The following is a 26826-nucleotide window of genomic DNA, read 5'->3' as shown; positions in this document are numbered from 1 at the left end:
CCCACGTGGGAGCGGCCCGCTTCGTGAAGACTCACGAACAGCAGGACTTCAATAAAATTTTACCCTACCATACCATCGAACGTTCGAGAGCAATCGCTGGTGCCCACGTGTCTTCCAGAAAGTTGTACACCACTCGCGTCGCTCACACAAGCAATCAGATTACACTAGGTTCGGCGACGACAGACCGCGGATAGAACGATCGATAACATTCGAGAAACTTCCGATACATGCGGGGCGCGTCCCGCGTTGAGCGGTATTTGTTTAACGGTGAAAAGCGGTCACCTGAAAAAGATAAACAAGTACACGTGTCAGTATGAAATCCAGATGTGTGGGCGACAGCGAAGGCACCCCTGAAATGCGTCAGTTACACAATAAGACGTGCCACTCGACCCTAGAAGATGCCGCAGAGGAAAATGAGCCTTAGTACATGCCGTACTACATCCAGATTCGGTAAACGAACACAAAAGCCTTCTGCAAGTAATTGTTACTTGGCAAGGACAAGAATGACGAAACGACAACTAGCAACGATTGCTAACTAGCACTACCAGCTACTTCCACAATGCACGCTGTTTCCCACGTCAGCCCGGCAGTGCAGGTGAACTAGGCCGACATCCCGAGCATTCGCTGAGCGTTTATAAAGCTGTGCATGGTGTGAGGTCGCAAAATTACGGCGTTCTAGCAATCGTTCTAGCAAGCGTTCTAGCACGGAGACCATAGAAAAAAAAAAAACACTTCGCGTTTCACTCAACTAGCTCACGCGAGCCCAGAGATCGTTTGTTTCGCTAGCTCAAACACATTTGCGTCTTCGTCGAGATTATTCGTATGAGTCAGTAATAACAAAAACACAGAGGTAAACTGCATATGCCAAATACCTGTCACAAAGTGCAGCCCTAATCCAGGCTTCGCGACGCTGTCGATCGCGTTTGGCCGACGGAAATCGGAAAATCCGCATTGCCCTGCTGGGATGGTCACGGAAGGTGCAGCCGTATACGACACACGACATTGGCATCGCGCTAAATTTTGGTGGCAATAGTGTTCGAAAGGCGTTCCGTGCGCGCGGCAGCAAGAATGGCAAGGCTGACAAGTGAGTGAAAGAACTTCATTGGAGTTCAGGTGAGGACGCGAACTCGTCGCTCACTGGATAATCCCACGTCGGGACTAGCACGTCTAGCCCATTGGCCCGATCATGGGCACGCCAGACAGCTAGCATTTCATTGGATACAGCGGGGCCACGCAAACGCGAGTCCCACTCCTCCTTGCTGAACTAGGGGTTATCTCGACCTGCACCCCTGGAGCATGTGTGCTAGAGTGGGGGTCTGCCCGCTAGACGGGCAGGCGTCGTCGCGATATACGTCGGGGTACACCGTGTAGAACGGCAAGACACAGATATGTGCCGGTGTGTAAGAGTTTAAGAGAAACGGCTGGCGCCTTATTCCACTGACAAGTGCTGCGCCTGCCACGGCCGTACTTCACTCACTCGGTGGAGAGAGTCGACTCCGGTGGTGCGCCTGCCAAATTGCTTCGGTCCTCAGCCGCTAGGGCAATGCGCATGCGCAGTTCGGCACCGCAAAAGCGGGATTGTATGTTTTGATTTCGCATGTGGTACCTTGTCAAACGCCTTGCTAAAGTCAATAAAAATGTATCTGTTTGCCCTGAGTGGTCCGTTGTCCTTATAAAGTCATGTGCAGTGGTCAGTAGCTGAGTCGTAGTAGATCGTCCCTTGGAGTAAATCCGTGTTGATAACGAGGCAAAACTTTATCGTTACACAAGAAAGACCTTATATAGCCAGCTATGACATGTTCCATAAGTTTAGAACAAGTAGATATAATCGACACAGGCCTGTAATTTATCTTAAGCTTGTCGCCTTTCGTATAAAACGGCACAACGCGCTCTATCTTTCAGCATCAGGAAGCTCACTAGTGGTTAAAGAAAGCTGAAAAAGATTTGCCAAGTTGTCTGCAATCAGCGCTGCAAAGCGTTTCGCGAAAGCAGTAGGGATGCCATCTTTACCTGCACTTTCTTTTCTCGTTCAATGTACTTGCCATGGATAGAACCCCCTCCCTAGTTGTCACTGGTACGTTTGTCATGAAAAGTTTCTTGCGTAGGCTGTGGTTGTCATTAGGGGAAAAGCACTATGAAAATATGCATTAAATGCATGAGCTATATCAATAATGCATGAGCTATATAGCTGAATTTTTTTTTCATAGACTCATTTGTCTTTCTGAGGTAACGCCAAAATTTTGATGGAACAGTTCTAAGAAATGCTGGAAGAGAAAATGTGAAGTAATTATGCTTTGCTTGTTACACCTTAACTGGCAATCCATTCTTTCTGATTCGTCTTAGTTTACATTTTATGTGGATGATTTCACTAGGCCACAAATTTTTGTGGTATTTAGTAACCCTTCCCATAGGTACGAAGTTTTCAATACAGAATGGCACTACATGTTTAGGGTGACACCATGGGTCATGAAAATTCTTAGAATGAGCGTCAATAACTAGTGTTTTTTTAAATAGTTAATAATTGAGATATTATGACTTTGTTCAAGATCTCTACGATTTGTCGCACTAGACCGACTGCATCTTGCGTCCCTGGGACATGAAGAGGTGAAAAATAACAACTTATGGTCTAAAATACCCGGTTCAACAGTAATCGTACTTTTATAAAATGATTCACTAAGAAAAGAAAGGTCTAGAAGTGCTTGTTCTCTAAAAAAGTCACATACAATTGGTTTAACATTCAAAGCAAGCTTCATATCAAGAATAGCATCCGTATTAGCGCATTTACCATACGAAAAATGGCTCCAGTTAATGGATGGTAGGTTCAAGTCTCCTGTTATTATGATATTACTTTTGCAAATCTTAACAAAATGATCACATAATCTAGGAAGAAAAGACATCAGCATCTGGTACCCTGTAAACCACACAGAGTACAAACGACCACTCATTTGTTGTGATGTTTAGAAACAAGCTCTCGTGATCTTCGATCTGTTGCATAACGTAGACATTTGTGCCAGACCTAGCAATCGCTGCAATTCCCCCACCACGTGAACCACGATCGCCTCGATAAATGCAGAAACCAGATGAAATAATTTCACTATCACAAATATTTTGATTTAACCAGGTCTCGGTCAAAACCGCTAAGTGAGGGCCGTAAGTAAGTAATAAAGTTTGTCGATTTTGTTGACAATGCTACTGGCATTAAAAAAAAGGATACGCAAAAATTTGTCTGATATCTGTGATTGCTGTGATTCGGATGCCTTGCTGTCAGCAGCCACAACTGGAACACGTGCGGAAGATGCATCATCCCATACGTAAAGCGTTTTTCCAATGCGAAGTTTATCATTTACGAGTGACATTCTTTCCAGCTTTATCATGTTTCGTAGTTTGCCGTAGCTGTTTTCTTTCTTAGGGCTTCCAAAGACTAATCATTTTGGCTAAAACTGTTCGTCCCATTTAACCTTGCAAATCTGCTAAGCACCTTCTGTTTCTCAAGATAGTCCTGAAAATAAAGAATAACCGGGCGGCTTGACGCAGATTTCCCAAGCTGGCGTATTCTGGCTACCGATTCGCAATTTATTCCAAGTTTATCACAAAAAACTTCATTTATATCTTTGCGATGCGACGAAGTACCTCTTCAGATTCATTCGGCCCCTCCGTAATTCCAAAGATAGGGAACTTATTTCGACGACTTCGGTCCTCTAGTGCAGTAAGCTTAACTTTGTTGCTGCATTTATCATTTAGATAATTTATAATTATCATTTAGACTACCGATAGTACCAGCTTTTCGCTCACTTTCTTCAATTTATTCTCGACTTTGTCTAAACACGCACCGAATTTGTTCATAATCTTTTCAGTTCTAGTAAGTTTCAATTTCACTTGTTTCAAGTCGCTACGGATTGCCTTTTGACCTGCTAACAGCTTTTAGAACATCACATCATTGCTAGGACCGGGATTTTCTTCGACATCCCCACACAGTAGTAACGTGCAGACATGAATACAATTTCATACGGTAGAGAGCAGTATGCGTGGGCTTGGCAGAGCAAATGGACACCTATCATCGTCTCTGCAGGCGCAAGGATCACTACAACCTTAAATAAGTAAGCTAAGCGCATTGTGAACGTACCGAAGTTGTTGGTTCCACCAGGCCCACTGTACTTTTTGCATTTGAACTACACTTCTTGCAGTTGAACTGCACTTGCGCATTTGAATTGCACTTTGAGATAGTAGAACAACGTAAGCCTCTACATTGGCCATGACCAAAAAGCTGCGCGTTTTCGCCATTGCTTAAGGTATTATGCACACCATCAGAGGCTAGCAAATTATTTATTTTCCCCGCAAGGTGTGCTCCCGCAGGGTAATAGGCAAAGAGTGCCTGCCACACGAATAACGAGCGCTATATAGTGTTTCGCGTGGCTCCGGCGACGCTTTCGTCTCCGCCACCTGGACACAACGGACGGTCGCGCGTCCCCCGCAGGTGGACACGCAGCACCTGGTCACTGCGGCTGTGCTGGCTGCGCCGTCGTCGCTGCTCTTCTCCAAGCTGCTGTTCCCGGAAACGGAGGAGCTGCGCGTGGTCACCGTGCGCATTTACACGCACAGCAGGTATGTGCGCACGAGCGCGAATGAACACTGAAGAACGAGCAGGCTCAGGAAGGAAACAAGAACTCTTGTTTCTTTTTTTAAAACTTGATTAGGTATTTCACTTCGAAGGTTTTTTTTTTCATCGTTTACTGTTTTCTAGCATGACACCGGGATGCAGCTTATGTAAGCAGTCGTAAAGGAGAATACCACTGCATTGCTCGTTTCTCAATGCGCTGCGTAACGTAGTGAACGTAATCGCCGTTTTGAAGGTACGCGCTTGTTCAGCATGTTTTGTTGTTATAGGTTATACGCAAACACAGCTCGTAGAGAGAAAATAAATGAAGGTGGTTACGGTGCATACCTCTCAGCTACGACACAGTTTTGGTGTAATGGCTCACGTTGGCCACCATGGCAAATGTAACCTTAGAACAATTCTTCGAACGTAGCGATGTAGTTTTAAGATAAGATTCCTCGATAAAATAAATCATCGTGCAATCTTATAACCGAAAAATTCTTAATGTGTCTTGTGACTAACGGTACTTTCATAGGGCTGTCCTGTAAACAAATAGTATTCACATTGTCTCGCAGCGTAGAAACAGTCATGGCTTGATTGTTGATGATTAAGGTGGTTGCAAAGACGGCTGTTTTATTTAGGAAACATGGCGGTCCAAAACTTTGTATATTTACTACATAGTTTTTCTGTATATTGTATTCATGTGTGTTAGCATCCTCCAGCCTTATAACGACCCTTGAATTGACAGTATTATTAAATGAAACGATCGCGCTTCACTTCTTTCGTGCAGCAGAAAGCAAGCTATGGTGCGCCAAATATTTCAGGAAAAAAAAAAAACATTGTTGAGCCACTGCTTTCCATCTACGTGGGGTTGCGCGTGTAAAAACAACAACAAAAAAGAAAAACAAATGACAGGTATATTGTTAGTCGGCCTAAAAGAAGTGGCTAACGGGGTGATGCATGATGCCACAAGAATCGCAAGAAAGAGCAGCTATGGCTTTTTATCTTTTTCAAGGTGCGGGTCACCGTCGCTAAAACAGTGGCAGGACGATGCCTGAACAGACGTTCCTGAACGATACCCGCCGTTATAGCGCCAGAATTCTTAGCTTAGCGAATGTGTTCGAAAAAGAAAGAACACTGTCACGTGTCATCATACCTTGCTGGTGAAGCAGCGCACTGACACGGACACAGAGAAGACACACAAGACGACACTCGCAGCGGGTGTCGTCTTGTTTGTCTTCTCTGTGCCCGTGTCAGTGCGCTGCTTCACCAGCAAGGTATGATGATCAATCACCAACTAGCCCAACTTTCCACACTACTGAACTTCATTGCTGTCACGTACGCATACAGCGCAGACGACACGCGGAAATAGTGCATACATTGCGTTTCTCTGCGATGGCATAATAAAGTGCTTTGTCTCTCTCTCCATCTGCGCTGGCATTACTGAAGCTCGGTTATGTCGTCATCGTTAGCGCGCTCATTCTTACAAGCTGCTGGACTAGCCTACATTAACTGCGTCATGACCTGCAACAACAAAGTCGACACTTTCATCAACATGGCGCAGCACGGACACCAGTATGCTGGAGGCGGGTGCCAAGGGCGCCATAGCGTGCCTAGCCCTAGTCGGGGGCATCCTCGCCAACATCGTGGCCTTCATGGCGTTCATCCACTTTCTCAACGCCATCTTCCGGTGGGCCGCCGAAATTATGGGCCTGAGGGACGTCACGTTCGAGGTACCACCAGAGGAATGAACGTCACTGTACTGTTCCGCTCACATTCCCAGCAGCCGCGTTTACGTACATGCGGCAGAAACGCATTGTATTAAATTACCGTATCAAATTTAGTCCTAAATCCCCGTTTACATGAATGCGCATTTTTCGGTCTCATGTCATACTTGGAAAGTTCGCGGTCTGGTGTCTTATTTGAGAATTCAAGCTCGCAATTGCCGATAAGTGTGCTTTTGCTGTTGCGCAAGGAAATGCAGCAAGAGCACCTGCAGGTTGTCGGATACATTCCGTTAGGTTCTCCTTCCTTTGTCCGGGCTAGTACACAAATTTAGGCATATATTTTTGCGAAACCATGTCGTATTGTATCACGATATCAAAATTTATCAGCGTGTCCGCAACTGTTGTCACGTCCAGTGGTAGGCGAGCACATCTCAAAGGAGACTTGACTACGTTAACGCCGCGAATCAAACAACTCCCTGATGTTGATATCATACATTATTGACAAAGAAGACGCTGTTTCAATGCGCGGAAAGTGTTGGAGTAACGTACTCGCGAGTGAAAACAAAAGAAAAATCGCGTGCGGCCTGCTCTGTAATCAGCCATTTTTGTTTTGCAGTCTGCCAGTGCAGCAGCAGTCGTCGCCGATTGGTTAGCCAATTGTCATCTCGCAGGAAGTGCGTTACCATATTTCCTGACAGTTTACGTGGGCCGCTGAAATGCGCATTCTTCATCCGAAACCCCTGCTTGGCGCATTTGATGCGTTAAGCCTTCCTAGCGAATTGACTCAAAGGTGGCGGCACATAAGTTGTCTCGTGCTTGACTTGTACAACGCGAAACCAAAGCAGTGCTTGCAGAAATTCAAATGCAATTTTGCCGCTAATCCGCACTCGAGTACGAAGGCTTCTTTAAGTGGTCTATAATGAACCTTCTCTCATGTTAGCCGACTCCATTGTGTGCGTGCAACGTTTCATACTTTCTTGATCTGTAAAAGAAGCAGAAGAATATGTGCACTTCAAATATTGTCTTGACTGAATGAAGATTGCGGTGCGCGTTTTGCTTTGTTTCGATGTTCCGCATACGAAGTTTGTGAGGTTTCGTACCAGCCAGCTAGTTTTACAAGAGCTGTTGTTGCTCAAGCTACATAATAACCGAGATGTTACCTAAATATTCCTCCACGATGCAGAACAATCGTAATGTCAATAGCTACGAATAATTCTGGCGCAAGCGCAATTATTTTAACATAAATCGTAACCTTTACCTCAGAGAAGCATTCTGCATTATCTGTGTTGAGCTGGGTCACCATGGTAGATGCGGCCTTTAAAGAGGCTCCAATGAACGAATTCAAGGTAATTACAACCACAAGCTGTTTCAACGCACACAAACGTACGCGCACATCTTCGATACAATGCGATTCTACTTCACAGAACTGCACCACGTGGATGCATTGGTTAGAGCCAGTTTGGAAAAATAAATGCCAAAGTGTGTTACCGAAGCACGACCTCGAAGTTACCGCAAACGAGTGTAAAGTACTTCATCACCTGCATTCGAATGACGCACAAGTGATACCCAGTGGCGACATGATAATCATAGCGAAAAATCAAATTCGTCACAAAGGTCACGTGGGGGAACCGGCTGCCGCTGATAGCGATGGCGCTGATGCCCTTCCCTGGCGACAATTTATAATTTAGCCGCCTTGCATTGGACTAGTGTATTATCAGCATTGCGCGCAGCGTTTTCGTGCTGTTTCGAGAACAACGCAACGTACTCTGTGCAGTTAAAATAGGTGCTACAAGCACAAAGAAACGTTGCACCAACGCATGTCTTGCCGTAAGCGCTTCACGGCGTTTGCGCTGGTGCTCCGCAGAATGTGCTGGGCCGGGCGTTCACCCCACTGGCACTGAGCATGGGCGTGCCGTGGCAAGACTGCGCCGACGTGGGCGAAGTTATCGGCATCAAGGTGGTGGCCAACGAGTTCATCGCCTACCAATCGCTGCTCGCCAAAAAGCTCGACGTGCGTGCTGCATTACGGGCGTGTGACTGTGTTAATGCTTGAGCAGCTGGATGCACAGAAATGTCCCCCTTGATGAAACCTGTTCGTAAGGAATCGAGCGAGAAAGGCAGAAGAACGCGCGTAGTGCAGTGTTTACGCTATAGCTCTGTTAAAAAAGTTTTACGCGCCTAAAGGTACAAATGCAGTCTTTCACGCAGCGGAGCATGAAAGACTGTGATAGTGAAGACAGCGCGAGGAGGGAAATGGAATACGGTGGTGCAGCGGAACCATGAGGCGGAAATCAGAGGAGGGTATGGCGAAAGGGTCAGCGAGTAGGCATGCGGCCAGCGCGGAAGCAAAGCGCTGACTAAAGTAAATGAAGTAAAACAGAGAAGCTGTTTAATATTATATTTCGCCATTTCAATAGCACATCGGTGCGATGTAGAGATGCGCCTGAGACGACATTATAAAATGTGGAACGCGATAGACTTCAAAGATCCATAACTGGTTGTCACGCTTCCCGGCAGCATTTTTACAATTGCTAGTAGGTACAGCGGGGCGTGGCGTTTTGACGGTGCTCGACGTTTCTGCGCAGGCGCGAGAGAAAATTTGGGGGCTTTTGCTCCTTGATATATATATGACTCAGCCTAGGCACTACGGAGGAGGTTTCTTAGCGCGCATTGTATTGGTTTGTCCCCTTGACATGCCGGCATTGCGGAGTGCGGTTGAGCGCTCCGCCGCTGGCTGCCCGCGCGGTGAGGCAGTGGGCGCGGACGCCGCTTGGTGATCGCTGTGTCTGAAGGGGCAATGTTCTGAGTGGTGTTGCATAAGTCGCGGGCCGCTTTTTTCGTCACTACAATAGATCGTATTTTTTACAAGCACTGCCCCAGGAGGCCACGTGTAAACGGCAAATGGAGGCCCCAGGAAAGCACCTGAGGTTATATTAAAGCAGGCTGCGCATGATCTCCGGGGCACCCAAGCGGTAGCGGGGGGATCAAAACTGGAAGCAGGGCGGCCCGTGGGTTGGGGCCGCGGAAGGCGAAGCGTGCTAGGGGGTGTTCGCATAAAAAATCGGCTGTCCGCGACAGCGGACAGCTGATCTTATACTCCCCTGGTACGCGCAGGCCTCTGCGATGCCCAACCCCCGGGCCAGTCCGGGTTCTAGCGTTGATGTCCCCGTTGCCGCTTGGGTGTCCTGGAGGCGCCGCCAATAATGCTAAATAGTGACACGTTGTTTTCATTACTAAAAACATGACTGAATAAATATAATTGCGGCGAGCCGTCAACTTGGAATGCTAAGTTCAGCACCACCGCGCCCCTCAACTTCTGCCGCCACGCCTAGGGACAAACGCACACAGCGCGCGCCATGAAACTCCTCCGTAGTACCTAGACAAGAGTCGTTTTTCCAAGGAGCAAAAGTCCCCACATTTCCTCTCTCGCAACCGCTCTCACTCGCGCATGCGCGCAAACATCCGTCGTCTCCGCAAGTGCCACGCCCCGCTGTACCTGCTAGCAATCTGAAATACGCTTCGCGGCAACCGCAGCTTTCTTGCGGATGCGTGGAGCCGAGCACGATGGTGGTGTTGCAAGGAACCGAGCCAGCCCCCCGCTCAGGAAAGGGGTGTGTGTTTGAGTTTCCACCATAAAGAATTACGTTTACTGGTTTATTCAGATTAAACTTCGACACTATCATGTCTGTAGGTTGTGTTTAGGTCGTACTTTATAATTTTTCTGACTTATTTTACTTTGAGGAGCTCACTCAATTCAGTTGCGCATCTGCGCACTGCGGAGGGCTTGCGTGGTTGTGGTACGGAATAACTTTTCACCGAGTGACGTCACCAACGTCGGGTTTGTGCGATAAAGTTCATGCATTATGTCAAGTTATTTGTTTGTTACGCAGAACAGAAGTGGATAAATTCGGTCAGCATACAATGGATATATAAGGCGGTTCGCCGGTACTTTTATTCGGCGCCTCTCTCTCTCTCTCTCTCTCTCTCTCTCTCTCTCTCTCTCTCTATATATATATATATATATATATATATATATATATATATATATATATATATATATGCCCACAACCAAATTTAGGTTGGGTCACCCTAAATTTAAAGTTGGGCCACCCACTAATTTAGGTTCACCAACCCTAAGATTGTTGGTCCACCCCTAAATGTCAATTTCGCCCCAGACGTTCCACCGCTGTCCATTACGAGCACCTCGAATGCCGCGCGCCTTGGTTGACCCACAGTGCGCTCACCTGCGCTCACATATCGGCAGGCCCGCTCCGCGATGCTGGCCACGTACGCGCTGTCTGGCTTCGGCAACCTGTGTTCAATGGGCGTCATGCTGGGCAGCCTGGCCGCGCTGTGTCCGCGTCGCCTGTCCGACGCCTCCGAGTTGGCCTTCCGAGCCCTGTGGGCCGGCTGCTCGGCAAGCATACTCAGTGCCTGCGTAGCCGGTGAGTGCGAAAGGGCGCCAGCCTTAGCTTCCACCTACGGTTGCTCGAAGATACTAAGAGATCGACCACAAATGCTTGCGGTGTTATCTTGTACTATCGAACACCGATGTAACGAACGCGGATATTGCGAATTATCGGATATAACAAAGTAAATAGAAATATTTTCGCGAGGATGTTCGCATGTAACAGAGATGTGCTTGTAGCGAATTCTGGGGTTTCGCGCGTTGAAACAACGACCTCATTATGGGGCATGTCATAGTGGAGGAATCTGGAATAATTTTGACCACCTAGGCTTCTTTAACGCGCACCAAATGCACGGCACACTAAAGTTTTCTTTTTTCGTATTCCGCCGGCATCGGACGTCGCCACCGCGGCCGGGATCGAACCCGCGACCTGCAGCTCAACGCCACAGCCACTGGGCTACCGCGGCAGATTTCTCCAATCGGAGGCGATTTCGTTATAGCGAGGCTCGACGAGACTATCGTGTGACGCCTCTTTCACAATGAAGACGGAAAGGGAGAGCATTTGCGCGTTCATTTCTTAGAAAATTTATTATATAGACATTTGATTGTAATTTTGGAAGTGATGGCAAACGAATAGGCGACATCGGCGCGTTGTTTGCCTTAGGCACCGTCCACGCGTGAATGTGTGGAGTACATGGCAGGGTAGAGGAGGGGCAGAGGGTAAGGCACGTAGATTGTGCTGCTGGTCATTAAAACTTAATATTGAACAGGGAATCTCTATTTCACATTGCTATTGTATTTCATAAGGAATAATATGAGGACACTGCGTGCCACATTTCATTCCAGTCACTTTTATTATCCTATAGCTATCATTCGTAAAAGTATTGTTTCGGCTTTAATGTCACTCAACGTGGAAATAAAGGTCAGCGGTGCTTCTAGAGAGCGATTTTAACTATTGCCAAATCAGCAACTTATCAAGGCAAATTAAGAGTCGAGAAAAGGTCAGGATATGCCAAAAACATTGGAACGAAATCTGCGATGTGTTCTTAAACATTTGCATTCAATGTCATTTGTAGTCTACAGCCTCGAAAATACATCAATGCACGAAGATCGCAAAAGAAAAAAAAAGAAAAAAAAGAGTGAAATAAAGAACTTCTATAGCTATGCTAGATTTATTTGTTTTTATAATACATCAATCAACACATAGCTTTAACGCTAAAAGAAATCGCCAGCGTCGAATTCGAAACTAATACTTCTGTAAAAGAGCGGAGAACATGCTACTAAAAACAATTATCATGTACTGTGCACTCGAACCCTCTCACAAAAACCCTGTTACTAATTAACACACGACATGCAAAGTGCAGGCGTGATAGACGAAAGTGAAGGACAGATAGAGGGAGAGAAAAGGCAGGAAACACCATCTGCTGAGATTCCGGAAAGTGCAAAAAAAAAAAAAAAAAAAATCCGGATGTGGAGAGAGAACTAGATGTTACGTAATGAAGAATTCACGATGGACTGCAGGAGAGAGAAAACGCGAGGAAAGACGAGAAACCTACTACGGACAGGGGCAGACGCTGTGGGAATCAGATTTCGAATTTATTTCTGGGGTTCTACGCGACAAAACTATAATTTGATTATGAAGCACGCCGTAATGAGAAACTCCTGATTAATATTGACCACCAGGGGATCACCAGGGAATCGCGATTCACTAAATAAATTAAGTACGTCATTAACCTCTTAGTTACCAACTTCACGGCACATGTTCAGCACGAAACTGCAAGGGAATCGGTATCTGGTGCAATATTTGGTACAGCGCAGTCAAACACGCGCACAAGAAGAAATGACAGATGGACACACGCTCCTGTGTCCGTCCGTCGTTTCTTCTTGTGTCCGCGCTTTGCTGCACTGTGCCAGATGCCATTCCATGACGACCAATCAACAAACACACATGTCCACCCTCGCCGACTTCGAGGGAAGTCGTCTTAATAGTCAAGTTACAGGTTTCTACATTTCTACATTTCAAGGTGGCCACGTAGGCTGAAACAACTGTTGTCAAATTATGCGTTCAGTTTACCTGACTACGCGCGCGGCAACGCGAAGCGCGGCTCTCCACAGAACCCTACTATGACGTTGAAGTGTAGCGTAAACATTGTCCCCAGGCCTCTGCTATGTTTAGTACATTGTAAATATAATTGCTGTTGTTTTGATTGCTTTCTGTATTAGACAAAGTGTACAAGATGATTTGACATGTGAGAAGTCACTTCAGTAAACTCCTCTGTGCGTAGCGTAAACCGAAGCTGCCGGCTCACTTGGCTAATTGCAAAAGATGGTTGCGATTCTCGGCTTATGCAACTCGCGATTGGACGAAGAGCCACTTCAGCAGCTGGGGCGAGGCAAACCACTTGATCTCGCTGTATAGGGAAGCTTTGTTTTGCGCCACCTATATTGCATAATAGGGGGTTTCCACCGCGAGCCGCAATTCGTGGCGCCGCGTGTGTAATCAAGTAAACGGAGCGAACAATATTACGCCAGGTATTTTGGGTCTACATAGACTATGGCAATGTTAGTGATCAGGCTAGTTGGTCCAGCACATACATGGCCATCTTGATATGTAGGAACCTGTAATTAAACTTTTAGGACAATTTCCTTCATCTGCCCCACATAACTGGGGACCGTAAGGTTTGTAAATCAGAAGTTATTTAATGCAATTAGTTTATTAGTCACTAGATTGCTACGCCTGGGAATGACATCCGCCTGGCCAGATAATTAATCTGTAGTCCCGTTATATCAGTAAATTTTGTGGCCTTTCTTTTAAAATGGTCGAAGTAAGAAATATAACACACCCTATTTCTTATAGTTTTTGATATGCCACAATCGAGTTTTCTTATTTTCATGGGCTCTAGGATGCAGATGAGCTTGCGTTTCTCCCGGGAATAATTTCTTCATACGCTGTAGAAATTGGTAATAAAACGAATGAAAATACGCCATGGCTGGTGGTCGTCCAGGTAAGTGGAAGTGCCTTGAGCACCAACTGTCTTCACTTTGTGTTTAAACGCTACCTAAATATTCGGTTTGAAGGTAATTAGCGGTATTTTAGGTATTAACATAGTTATTACGCTGTCACTGCTCAATATTTCCAGCGATGGGCAGTAGCTACGAAAACAAATCTATCTCTGCGGCACTGTTTCGATAGATTACCAGGATTTTAGCTCAAATACACAATGTAACAGAGGAAACGTGTTAGCAAGCGTACGAAAAGTTCCACGTGCAATAGTCTCCGGACTCTCATTGACTGCATGTGAAATTTCTTGTCTTCTTTTGCGGACTAGGCAGCCTCACCGACACATGAGACCTGGAAGAACGCTTGCTTCAATAAATGTTTGTTAAATGGTGAGTAAAGCCCTTTGCTGCGCACATTTGCAACGACGTAACTAGTTCAGCCATAAGTGTAGGAACAAGCTTTACTATCTAGTAATAGCATCGGGTGTCTCGGCGGGATCTTTAGCAATACGTGTATTCAGTAGTTGCTACACGCAAGAAAAAAGTTCCTACATAGAACAGGCGAAGCAAGAAACATCACGAAGCAAGAAAGAAAAGGAAGATTGATCACGTCTGTCTCAGTTCTTTTTCTTTCTTGTAAACCCAGGCTGCATGGAACAGGGGTCCGCCTTTGAAGAGGCGCTGATGAAAACAGAAAGGTCGCGATAACATTGTGGAAAGGAAGCAACGAAGCAGCGCATGTGGTCTGAATATTCTTGCGGAGATTACAACGTAACGAGCGAAGCAATACCTTCAGGATGACTGCCTTCGTCGAAAAATGTGTATTGGAATATCGCCCCTAGTTTCAATTATATTTCAGCGCGCATTGACTCAACGCACCGTCATGAGAACTCCCCAAGGTGCCACCAAATTTGCTATTATCATCCATGTATCCGGTATTACGGTACGTGTGAAAGTAAAGGTCTACACTTTTTCGCGAGTTACAAGCGCAACGACAGTCACAGTATGTCGCAGTGAGACACACGCTTTCACTTAATTAGTAAAGCCACTGATTGAGTGGAGTCGTCGACAGGCAGCGTCCAGCACTGCACAGTTCGAAAAGTATGTGGTGCAAGACTTGAGCAGCTCACATGAGGCGATGTGCTCAGTATTCAGCACACGCGGTATATAGGTGTCGCAGCAAGTAGCCACAAAATGTCGCTGAAAGCTGCTATTGTGCAAGCGCTGCCCACCATTAACACGCACTATTTCACTCGAGCATGCAGCTTTTATAGAATTAAAATTCAATTTATAATTGAAGCTTGAAGTGATATTGTTTAAAAGCCTTAGAAATCAGTGTTGAAAGAGACAATGTAAAGACATTTGCAATTAATGTTTTGATTTCTTGACTGAAATATTGTTGCTATTCTTAATGCCGTCATTCTGTCGTCAAATACCTCACACGCGCGCAGACGCTGGAAATGCGCTCCAGGGGCCTCACAGGTCGCTCGCTTTTGTTGCGGCTGGAGGTGGTGTTTAGGCCAAGAATCCACCAAGCTAATTGACGAGTACATCCGGCAGTAGGAATGAAGGAAAATGGTTTATTTAACACTATTTTACACTGGCTCCAAATACGGGAGCCCACTCCATGCAGGAGCATATTAAACGTCTCAGTTCACGTCAGGACACGTCAGTCCCCACCGCACCAAAGGTCTCCGTTTTCAATACATTGGCCTTCTATATAGGTGTCTAGACTAGGGAATCTGATGACTGTATCGCGGCCATTCACAATCGTCGAATCGGTCGTAATATCCCAACCGTGATATCGCCCCGTTCCGCACGTTCCGCCGAACTCCGCCTCCGATGTTGCACCTTCGTCACCGCATATTTAGCAATCTGGGAATCCGAGGTCGAAGCCGTTCCCACAGTAGCATTCGACGTTAGCCGTATTCATCAATTAGTTCACGTTGTCAGGTCCAGGTAGAGGGATCATCTGTCAACTGTCGGCGTCAACGCTGCGTTGACTTCTGGATGGGTGCTGATGAATGAGGTGGTTGCCTCATGGTAAACATCTAAATAATACCCTTGGCCGTACTGATACTTAACACTATGAACTTTCATTTTCAACAGTGCCAAAAAAAGACACACACATGGACAAGGAAGAGCACAGGACCAGCACTGTCCTGTGCTGTCCTGTTGCGGGATTTCGTGCTCTGCACCGTGCAACATTGCTGATGCACCTGGGCTGTATTTTCGATCGACCATTTTCAATGATAATTTCATTGCTTTTCGTTGGCTGGGCCAAGGGTAGTCGATGTGAATGAGGGAATAGCACTTGGCCCATCCGCGTTACGTTCACGTTACATAGTTTCCGAGCACATTGATCGAATGAATGGTCTTGGTCCGGTCATGTGCCACACTTAGCGTTGCGTCACGCCAAAGGGAATCCACCTTGAGAAGCAATCGATATAAATTATGGCTGCCGTAAGAGAGCTTCTAGAAGCTGCTTTCTGTAAATCTTTGCGAAGGCCAAGATTGCACAAGTGAGTGAATACAAACATCATTTCTAATTTTTTTGAATTCTTTAATTTATTCAGACATGCATACCTAGTGCACGAGGTATTTGAATATATAGTGAGGACTTCTAGAATAGCCACAATATTTCAGTCAATAATTAAAATACGCGTGTTCGTAGCAAATTGTTACTGCCTGTTTCATTCATCACTGTTTTCTATGGCTGTCCAAACAGTACTTCAACTTCAATTACTGACTGAATTCGACTTCGATAATGGCTCCATGCTCGGATCGCATAGTGTGCGGTAATAATGTTCGGAACTGCTAGCACAAATGCAGCTTCTCGCGAGTTTTTATTATTGTGGGTGCTTGTAAGCCTCCCTCTCAGTGACGCTGGTAATACATAGAAGCCTAGTAGGCTTATGTTGGTATCTAGGGGCGCCGAATTCGGGGTGACGCAATGATGACAGTCAGCCACTTTTGGGTCATGCAGGCTCTTTGGGAGCAAGGGAACCCTGAGTGGTTTACTTTACTCGGGAGTGGGCGTGTCATGTGATTGTGCGCAGAAGGCTTGGCTGTTGATGAGCCACTTAAGGCCGCTTGTCAATGGCCTTGACCTTCCAGGTTTCTCAGTCGTCGTGACCTCCAGCTACTGGAGAAACTCAACCGCCTCAATGGTGCCTGACCACTGGAAGTGCTTATTGCTGTTTGTCTTAGATAATTCGCCATAAGCTCTCGCCCCAAAACGAAATAATTTGCGGGGTTCGAAGAGGTGGCGATCTCCTAGCCACTGTCGTTTTTGTGTAAGGCGACTAAGACAGCATACGGATTGACCTCCTGTGTCAGACTGGAAGTTGATACACTGTAATAAGCGTGCCTCATAGGTGACAGAGGGATTGGTAAAAACGGAGTTTAGCGCCTAGACCACATGAAATGAGAATGCTTATGTTTAGGGTGATTCAGAGCCGTGCCCTGAAATAAGGCGCCCACCGATGGGGCCTGCTTCGCCGCGCTGCTTCGTTAGTTAAACTTGGCGTACCCAATGGAACGTGCCCACGAAGTGTAAAAAATAACAGAATGAACTACATGTCTCTTGACAAAGGTCGAAATCCCGGATTGCATGGTACAGTCAGTAAGGTCATCCACCCTAATATGAAGAACATTGGTGTAGCACTATACAATAACTAGAATAATATATCAGTGAAGCAATACAACTAGGCGAGAGTGATTTGGATGTAATGCAAAAATAAAAACAATAAGAAACAAACCAAAACAAAGCTAATACGGAATAAAAGCCGCATCTAAGTTTCTGTTTTCTTTTTCAGCTTTTCACCAATCTCATCACAGAAGACGAAGACCATCACATTCACTTCGCGAAGCATTCTCGTGCATAATTGTTTATTGCGATTTTTACTCGGCACCCTTGTTAACGGAAAAGGGCTGGGTGTACTTATTTGCCACGTCCAAAGTATAAGACATGGCCCTGTACAGAAGTACTATCATTATACAAGGAATGAGTCACGAAGTTCGCATGACTTTTCCTTTTGTCGTTTTTTGCAAGATTTATTGACGTGCATTTCGTTAGCGCGAAGCAGGGGTAGCTTATAGGCGTATGGTGCATCCTACCCAGATTCCCGTGCAGTTATTTCTCGGCGTGGCCTTGCTAACTCTCTATTACCAGGGAGCCTTGACGCAAGTCTTCACTCATTACTGTGCTTGTTACAGTTGTGGATGCTGAATATTATCGCATCATCGTAACCCTATCAAGTCTTTCCGAGCTCAGTGAATAAATTAGTATGTTCGACCTACCATTTTGGCGAAAATTAATGTGTTTGGCTAAATTTCCATAATAAAGGTACCGAAAACGCAAGAAAAAAGCATATGGAATATCGTTACTGAAGTGCATACACCATGCAGCGCTTCAGCGATGCGTAGTGGATTTTCAGTGAAAATATGTATCAAGGAATAAAACAGCGAACCACTGTGCCTCGTCACTGCATCCGAGGAACCTAAGTTATAGCGGATGGTGCATGTCGCCGAATGTCGACGATAAAGTTGGCAATCGTAAACAATCGCAAAATGCTCCGCCGTTGCATGTATCTTGTCAACTTCCCTGCATGCGGCGATGGTATGCGTGACTTGATTACCACGAATTCTAGTGGCTGAGTAGAACAAGATGCCGTTATTAGCTGAGAGCTTATCTGGATAAGGTGCAGGAGTGTGCCTAGTGTTGGGGTTGTGCCCGGCATCATTGCGGCACCTGACTGGGAGACGGGTCGGGCGAACACTTACTACTGAGCAGCGTCTCAATTTGGGGTTGCTGACATTTCATCACTACTCCTTCGAGAAACGCGAGAATATTTGCAGAAGTAAATGAGTGCAGTCCAGAGAGGCTATCGAGGTTGTGGATATAGCACGTACCGTTCTAAAATGTGTACGCTGTGCCGCTATTGCTTTGTGTAAAAAAGAGCCGTCGTTTCTAAAGAACTGCAGCGAGTGGGCGATAATTACGAGATAATGGGAGTGCCATCAATTGCCCGGTTTTTATTGTTGGTCATAGTCGTCAATGCAAATGATGTCTACCGGCTAAATAAACGTTTGTTATTTGAAAGCATATATCGCCTTGTGTATGCGTGTATTTGCGCCTCAGTTCGTATTCCTGCGCTGTTACCCAGTAGAAATTTGGCTGAATTATTTGATACATTCGATTTTTTATACCTTGCGTATACAGTTAACCGGCAACTGTTGCTAGGGCAGCATCAGACTTAGTGCAGTCGACGCACGGTGAACCAGCGGGATAACCTTTGCTGTGGTTGTAGCAGTAGTCTGTGCCTCTTTCCTGGCCTAATACGTAATCTTGTTTCTTCGTAAATGCCATCAATGCCTTTTGTTGGGGCTTGTGAAAACGTCATCATCGTTCACGTTAAATCATTTTTTGAGCTTTCTCACAAACCCTATTTGTCATGTCCTTCGGGACATGATGACTGGACATGAGGACTTGGGCAGAAGACGTCAGTCAAATTTCAGTGGGCACCAGTCAGCTTTAAAAAAAAGTCTAAAACATGCGCTTCACTCAGCCTTTTTCTTTCGCATAACTCAATCAAGCGTACTTATGCTCGCAATCATTGCTTAATAAGCAGGAATACCTTGCAGTCATGACATCGACTAGTGAGTTCTGGATCATCTTAGATCCAACCATATTACGCAAAAGCGAGATACTGACGCTTAGTGGGAAATAACATGGCTGGTATGATCGTTATTTCTGGTGATGGTGTTTAATATAATAGGATATAAACGTTCACTTTCCGCCCGCCTTTCAGTTACATGCTAACAAGCCAAAAAATGCATTAACGCAAACATTCACACCAGAAGCGGACACAAAATAAGATTAGCTCTGCCTCGTGTGTCTCGTCCTCGCGCCTCTGGGAAAGGGCAGTGAATCCTAATTACTCGGTGCACGTTTTATAGCGGATGGCATTACTCATTAGCCGGTTTACTCTTTTGGTTAGTCAGTCACTCAGAAGATCCTCTTATGCAATGCAGGCAGAAAGGGCATTATTGAGGAAGGCCTCCCAAATTGAGGTCGCAAGTAGCAAGCCGCACGAGGAGCCTAGCGGAGCTATCGTGATATCTCAGCTGCGGAAAGCCACAAAAGCGCTGGTGCGATTTCTGAAGACTGCCGGACTGAGCGACCACCTGTGACACAGAGCAAATAACGTGCTTCTGAAGCTTTCGCAACATCAAACACCGAACACCGAACACTCTCCGAACACGAACACCGAACTTTCTCTCCTTCTCTTAACCTTTTCCTCCTTTTTTCACTTTCCCAATGGAAGGATAGCCATCCGGGCTCAGTCCCTAGTTAAGCTCACTGCGTTTGACTTGACCTTCTCTCTCCCCCTTTTTGATACATTGCCTAGCTCGCTCTTAGGGTGATGGCTAAATGCTTGTTAAGAACTTGACCATTAATTCTCAACATCGTTTCTCATTCTGCGATGGTGCGAGCGGAGATAGTTCCCCACTGACGAGAAGTGCACTGCCCGCGTACCACAGCCGCGTACCACAGCCAACGAGCGCGGTGCGGAACCAGTAGTGTTTCTTCAGCCTCAGGCTACGAATTTCATCACGGGTTTCCAGGCCGGGTTACAGATTTGACCAACTTCTAAGGGGATTGACTTTAGGCTCAACAGTGAGGACTCTGGAATACTGCGAAATCGAGCGAGTCGGCATGCGCGTGATCATACCTGAACATAGAGGAAATTAAAAAGGAAATAGAGCTCTAACTGTGACCGATAAAACTTGGGAAAGCTACGCCTTTAAGAGTAGAACGCGATAGCATTAAATGGTTCCCAACTACTGCTCACGTTTCTCGGCAACTGTAGGTTATGCGACCGTAATATTTACTGGGAAACCCTTGTGGGGAACGCTATGCACGCTATGCACGAGCGCGGGCTTTCAGGTTCTTTTTATCTGTACCCCGCTCGGCCGGCGCTGCCGCTGCCGCGCATGGTAGAAATTCTGCGCGCTGCGCCACGCTGTGATTGGTAGAAAGCAGGCGGCACACGCCGCTCTGTGAGTGGCAGAAATGCGGCGCGTGCCGCGTTGTGATCGGTAGACACGTTTCACTCAACGTTTCGTTTCAAGTCGTGCTCAACACCGCTTACGCCGTGCTCACTGCGCGACGGTGCCCGTTAAGTTATAGCTTTAAAAACTGCGAAGCCTTGCACGTGATGTTACATGGAATTCTCACCCAACAGGTTTCCTGTACCAATACGAAAGAAGGAGCCATTGAATAGACTTGTCAGTGTGCCGACACGAGTGGCTCTTAACTTGAAGGCGAGCCTTGGAACAGCGCAGGGTTGACTAAAATGCGCGTTAACCGTCATAATAGCACGTTAACTCGAGAACAGCTTATTAGGGCGACAAAATGCTCCAGAAATATCTCTTTGCTGTCACTATGCGGCAGTGACCGTAAACTGAACTTGTGGCTTTTAGGCTATTTTAGTTTGCGTGGGAGATGTCATTCGGGGCCTGCTGAAGACTCCTATCTAAATCACTGACCCTGCACAGTTGTTCAGCGGGAACGAAGTTCGCTGACGACCTCCAACGGCATGAAAACAACGACAATAAATTCAGTTAAAACACATTTGACGCAAGCGACATCCCTCGTGTCATATGGTGTAATGACGATGGTGACCATGAAGGCGTTACCGTGGCAGCGAGGATCACGACATGACGACGACGACGTCGTCGACGACATGAGCACAATAGCGAAGACATTTCAACGATCACGCATCAGACGATGACGTACACGCAGGCTTTAGTGTTATCTGTTGCTGCCTGTACTCTTCTCCGAGACCTCTCACACACCCTGGAGCATCGTGCAAGAAACCACAAGAGAGGAACCGCAAAGTAGCTAAAGGATTCAAATAATACTTCGAATTAAAAACTCAAACAAATCTAACTAGGTTGACAAGTCAGCGGCGCACTTTTGTGCGGTTGCTGAAGACGTCTCTGAGGAATTTGCTATTGCTCTACTGCGTTTAGGGCCTGCCAATTTTTATTATTTCTTGCTTTTGAATCCAATGGTAGAGCGAAATGCGCGCAGTTCTGACTTTTTTTCGCAATGCACGAGTTTAAGAAATGAATGTCACGACGTTCATTTGCATTGGATATTTTATTGTGTGGAGGTCGCCTTTGAAGGCGACCGCGACCGCATAATTGCGGAGGCGTCAGGGGCGTTGCGGCTCCGCGTGTGGGATCGTTGCCATCGTTGCCATCGTTGTTTTTGCCGCAAAACATGGATCATGTTCTCCGCGCCAGGCAGTCCTCGCCTTAACCTGCACCGCTGCGATCGATACTAGAGCTGCTGCTAAGGCAATATACAATAAATAAATAAATAAATAAATAAATAAATAAATAAATAAATAAATAAATAAACAGGACTAGTTGCGTTTTAATTAATCTTTCCTCTTGCGGCTGTTTATTTTTTAAGCGAGTGACCATCACTTATCGTGGGCCGATATGTGCTATTGGGACCTCGCACGCGCACGCATGCACACACACGCAGACACACGCACACACCGAAATTGTCTGACGGCAGGAATCGAACAGAGACCCTTGGCACAGCAACCCCATCATTTAACCATTACACGACGGGGACGTGCTCCAGCAGGCGGAATAGAACATGCTTGAGCATTTCCCACGTCCAAGTCAGCACGTTGATGCGCTTGGCGCGTTGTACTGCAATATCGCACAAACTAGCATATGGAAGGCACTGTATTATAGGACCTCGGATCAAAAAGCTTTGCTTGCTGGAATAAACTGTAACACAGCTATGCAAGCCCTATCAGCTTTTGCCATCGTTTTTCGACACGTGGTGGCAATGATAGTACCTGTTGGTTTGGTGTTTCTGCAGCCAACACTGCGTTCCTCACGTCGGGCAAAGATGCCTCCGCGTCAGCCGAAAAATCTATGAAACACAAATGGCACTGAAGCAAGGAGAGCCCGCATATGCAACAACACAACTACGTGGTCCAAACGCAGGGACAACTTGCTGCCGAGTGTACCGCGCACGCGGCAGCCCAACGCCGGGGGCGACGAGACGCGGCGCTGCGGCAATCGGAGGCCGAGGCTAAGCTACAACACCGACAAAACCCTCCAGTTCAGTGGACGAACGAACGACTTTATTTGTCAGGATTAGAACTGTGCAGTACCTGCCGGGGTGGCAAGTGACAGACACGTCTACACGCGGTAGAGCTCCATGACCTCCCTGGCCGAGCGCTGGACGTCGTCCTGCAGACTCGGCTCGGAGCTCCCACACCTCCACATTCTTAACGCAGGGGGGAGGGGGGATGGTCGAGGCATTCTAGAAGTATGTCGCTATAGTTAGCGTAAAGGTCTACGCTACGATAACAGCCGGAATTGGGAAATTGATCAAGGTATAGTTTATTGAGAAGTGACGGAATAGTGATGGTGTGGGTTTGCAATTGTCTCCACAGGATTTATAATTCCCTCGTGTGGGCAACGGTGAAAGGGGTAAAGTGCGTCGAGATGATTTGTAGCGTGGGCACATGCCGTAGTATGTAATGAGACTATCACGCGAGGCGCCGGCCTCAGCCTCCCCTTGTGTTGTCCGTGTCCTGTTCGTGAAACCTCGGGCACAGGCATGGGTGGCTTCATTGCCCATGGCAGGCCCTCGTGCGCCGGGGCCCAAACGAGGGTAACTTATGATTGAACTACGTATTTGCGTGCGATGATTTCAGCCAGTCTGCCGATATACTCTGCTCCGTAGCCGTACACGGCTGACTTATAACCGCTGAAGACAGGGGCGCATGAGGGGATAGTGAGAGCCAGCGCTATGGCTGCCTCTTCTGCCTCCTTCGAGAAGGGGGTGCACAAAAAGGCCACATGCACCTGCTGGCCTTGTGCCTTGAGCGCGAATTTGTGTGATTGTGAGAGGTATTCTGCGGCGTCTGCATGTGAGAGGTATTCTGCGCCGGGTATATTATCGTAGTGACGGCGCAATGCTCGCACAAGAGCCACTCTCCGCATGCGGGTATACGTGTACTGTGGGTGCATGTTCCGAATAAGTGGTGGTAGATACAATTTTGCGCGGAGCTTACTCCGCAGAGTATGTTTGCGCGTAAGTAGGAAGGGAGGGTTAATGTCAAGACTGCCAAGTATGCATCTTCCGGCCGTGGATTTTGCGAGTCTAATATTGTGCGATGAAGTGGACTTCAATTAACTTTGCAACTATTTTGTGTGCCCCGGTGGCAAGGAATCGTTCCGCAGATGTTCTCATGGGTAGACCGAGGGCGAATTTGAGAACCTCGCGGATAAGTGTATTGATCTCCTCCTCCTTCTGTTTAGTGAGAATGAGGTAGGGCGCGGTATATGTAATGTGAGAGCTAACGAAGGCTTGAACGAGTTGGAGAAGTTCTTGTACTCGCAGGCGCCCTTTCTTGTGTGATACTGTGCCAATTAGCTTAATTGTATGATCTGCGGATTGCCTAAGCCTCTGAATTGTAATTGTGCTTTGCATATGTTTCTGTATGGTGAGGCCTAAGATTCGAATGTTGTCAACGATAGGAGTGAAAGTGCCGTCTAAGGTGATATGAATTGGAGTCGTATGTTTTGCGACTCCTTTGTGTGCGGCGAGAAGCAGGTGCTCTGATTTGGTTGAAGCGCACGTCAGATTGAGCTGCCATGTGACCGCGTTGACCCGGTCCGCGGCGTTTTGCAGGAGTTCCTGCAGCTCCGCCTCCGAACCGCCACCCCTGTTCCATTTGGGGGTGTCGTCCGCATACAGGGCAACGCTGATACCTCGGATTGCTTGAAGTTCGCGTGCGATGTTTAGCATTGCGACGTTAAAGAGGAAGGGGTAGATACGCACCGATCTTGGGGCGTTTCAAAGTAACCGAGGTCGAATTCTGGCGATTGCTCTACACCCATGTGAATGGTGGCCGTTCTATCTGCGAGAAGGTAGGATATTTACTTATAAAAACGCTCTCCAATGCCCAGTCCATTAGGTTCCATTAGTATGGTTAAATGGATAACATTATGGAAGGCCACACGAAGGTCAAGTTCTAGCACAGCTCTGGTGCCGAGATCTGGACTCTGCTTAATTATTTCCACCTGAAGTTGGAGCATGATATCGTGGGTAGAGAAATCCTTACGAAAGCCATACATTTCCTTTGGAAATATCCCTGCCCCCTCCACGTATGCCGTCAGTCGGTTGAGAATAACGTGTTCTAGCAATTTTCCTAGGCATGACTCAAGGGCATGACTGTGAGGTTTGCCTGGTTTTCGAGTAAATATTACCCTAGCGACTCGCCACTGCTGGCGGAGAGTTCCCGTCTGCAATAATTGATTAAAGCACTCTGTGAGTGCAGCCACCGCTTGCTTGTCGAGGTCACGAATCATTATATTAGAGACGCGATACGGCCCCGATGCCGACGTCGTCTTGAGGTTGGCCGTAGCATGTGCAACCACCGCCTTCGCAATGGGATGTACTGTTCCAGGTTGGGAGAATCCCGTGTAATTTACGTGGGCAGCTTTTGTCTGTGAGGGTAGGTGTTTATCGCGTAACTCTCGGAAAAAACTTGCACGATCTTCTTTTTTGCTCATGCAGTAATTTATTCAGTTTGTAACTATGCACAGTTTTAGATTCAGTAGGATCAAACTTGCAGTTCGAAAGCGTGAAGCGGGCGCACATCGTGGCTCCCGTGAGCGTACGGCAGCCGAAGCTGACTCAAGGCGACAACGCCGCCAGTATCTTATAGTTTTAGCCAGTGCTGGTCGTGGTCATCGAGCTTTCTTTCTGCCCATGCTTGTCTGCGCACGTCATGCCACGCGTGCTCATTTAGGCAGCTTATGCTTACTGCAATTCATAACTACCACTAAAGCTAGGATCCTTACTTCTTGTAATATTCTAACATGTTGCTATCGCGTGAACTGCTCGGAACTTCAGGCGAAATTTAGATTTTTTTGCATAAATAAATCAATAAAATTGTACAACGGTCGGTTTCGAACGGGTGACATCTAGCACAGAAGCCTGATACTACATCAATTACGCCTCCATTGATTTTCCTCCATAACAGGCCACATCGTTATCAGATCATAGTTTTGGCATGTTCAATCCTGGAAAAAGATTTAAAGTTAATTGACACCTTATCATACGGCAAAATGTGGACCGATTTCGAAGATAGTATAGTATGGTATGGTAAAACTTTATTCTTGTCCTTCGGAACGCGTGTCAACAAGTAGCGGGCCGCTCCCACGTCGGTACAGAAAGGGCGAGATGCTCTGCGGCGTCGCGGGCCCGATGGACAGCCCATAGCTGTGCTTCAAGGTCGGGGCTGCTTAGGGCAGCCTCCAATTTGGACGACATGACACCGTCCCTGTCGCGTAACGGGGGGCACCACCACAGCATGTGTTCCAAGTTACCTACGTCTGAGCATAGCTGGCAAATATTGGTCGATTTTGTGCCTGGATAGATTCTGTGTAACAGTGCGGGGTTAGGGTATGCCCCGACCTGGAGTAACCTGAGTGTTAAAGCCTGTGGTCTGCCTCGTTTCCGATGTGGCGGAGGATATCATCTCGTCCCATCTAGACACGTTTGATAACTTCGTTATATGAGGAGGGAGGGTCCCGATTGTCTGCCTCAGCGCCGCGCCATCCGGTAGATTCGCGGTCGACGACTCCTCGCGCAGCTCTATGGGCCGACTCGTCGAGGTTTGGCGGGGCGCCCTCGATCTGCTCCACGTGTGCGGGGAACCACATAATCCTGTGTGGCTTGATGTCCTTGTCCCGCACACTCCGCAGGACCTCCTCCGAAACGGTGCCCTTGGCGAACGCTCGGACAGCCGTCCTCAAGTCGCTGTAGATCGTGGTCTTTCAGTCGAAGATGGTGCAGCAAAAAAAAAAAAAAAAAAAATTGCTTCCGACGCTGCACCTAATGCGCTCACGCGGGGAGTGACTCTATAAAGTGCTGCGCGCAGAGACTCCATCTCCCCCACAACTAAGATTCAAGATTCATTTATTCATTTCAGTATTCATTTATTCATTCATTTATTCATTCAGTATTCATTTATTTCTCCAAG

At 46.9% G+C, this 26826-nt stretch overlaps 1 protein-coding gene across 4 annotated transcripts in view; it reads left to right on the top strand.

Moving 5' to 3' along the window:
- The window catches only part of LOC126537845 (uncharacterized transporter YutK-like), a 54989-nt gene that overhangs the window by 12996 nt on the left and 15167 nt on the right, over window positions 1-26826 (top strand). For 2 of the 4 annotated variants that reach the window (XM_055074480.1, XM_055074479.1), the window contains 5 exons: window positions 4475-4602; window positions 6159-6327; window positions 8186-8332; window positions 10586-10766; window positions 14059-14119. In XM_055074480.1, coding sequence (XP_054930455.1) covers window positions 4475-4602; window positions 6159-6327; window positions 8186-8332; window positions 10586-10766; window positions 14059-14078 — 645 coding nt within the window. In that variant the 3' untranslated portion in view covers window positions 14079-14119. Of the gene's footprint in view, window positions 1-4474; window positions 4603-6158; window positions 6328-8185; window positions 8333-10585; window positions 10767-14058; window positions 14120-17547; window positions 17637-26826 lie in introns of those variants that run through there. The other 2 variants (XM_050184917.2, XM_055074481.1) reach the window with 2 other exon arrangements.

This window comes from Dermacentor andersoni, chromosome 4 (genome assembly GCF_023375885.2).
Source record: "Dermacentor andersoni chromosome 4, qqDerAnde1_hic_scaffold, whole genome shotgun sequence".
Classification (NCBI taxonomy): Eukaryota; Metazoa; Arthropoda; class Arachnida; order Ixodida; family Ixodidae; genus Dermacentor; species Dermacentor andersoni.
Note: the sequence above shows the minus strand (reverse complement) of the source record. Positions and strands in the feature narration are given on the sequence as shown.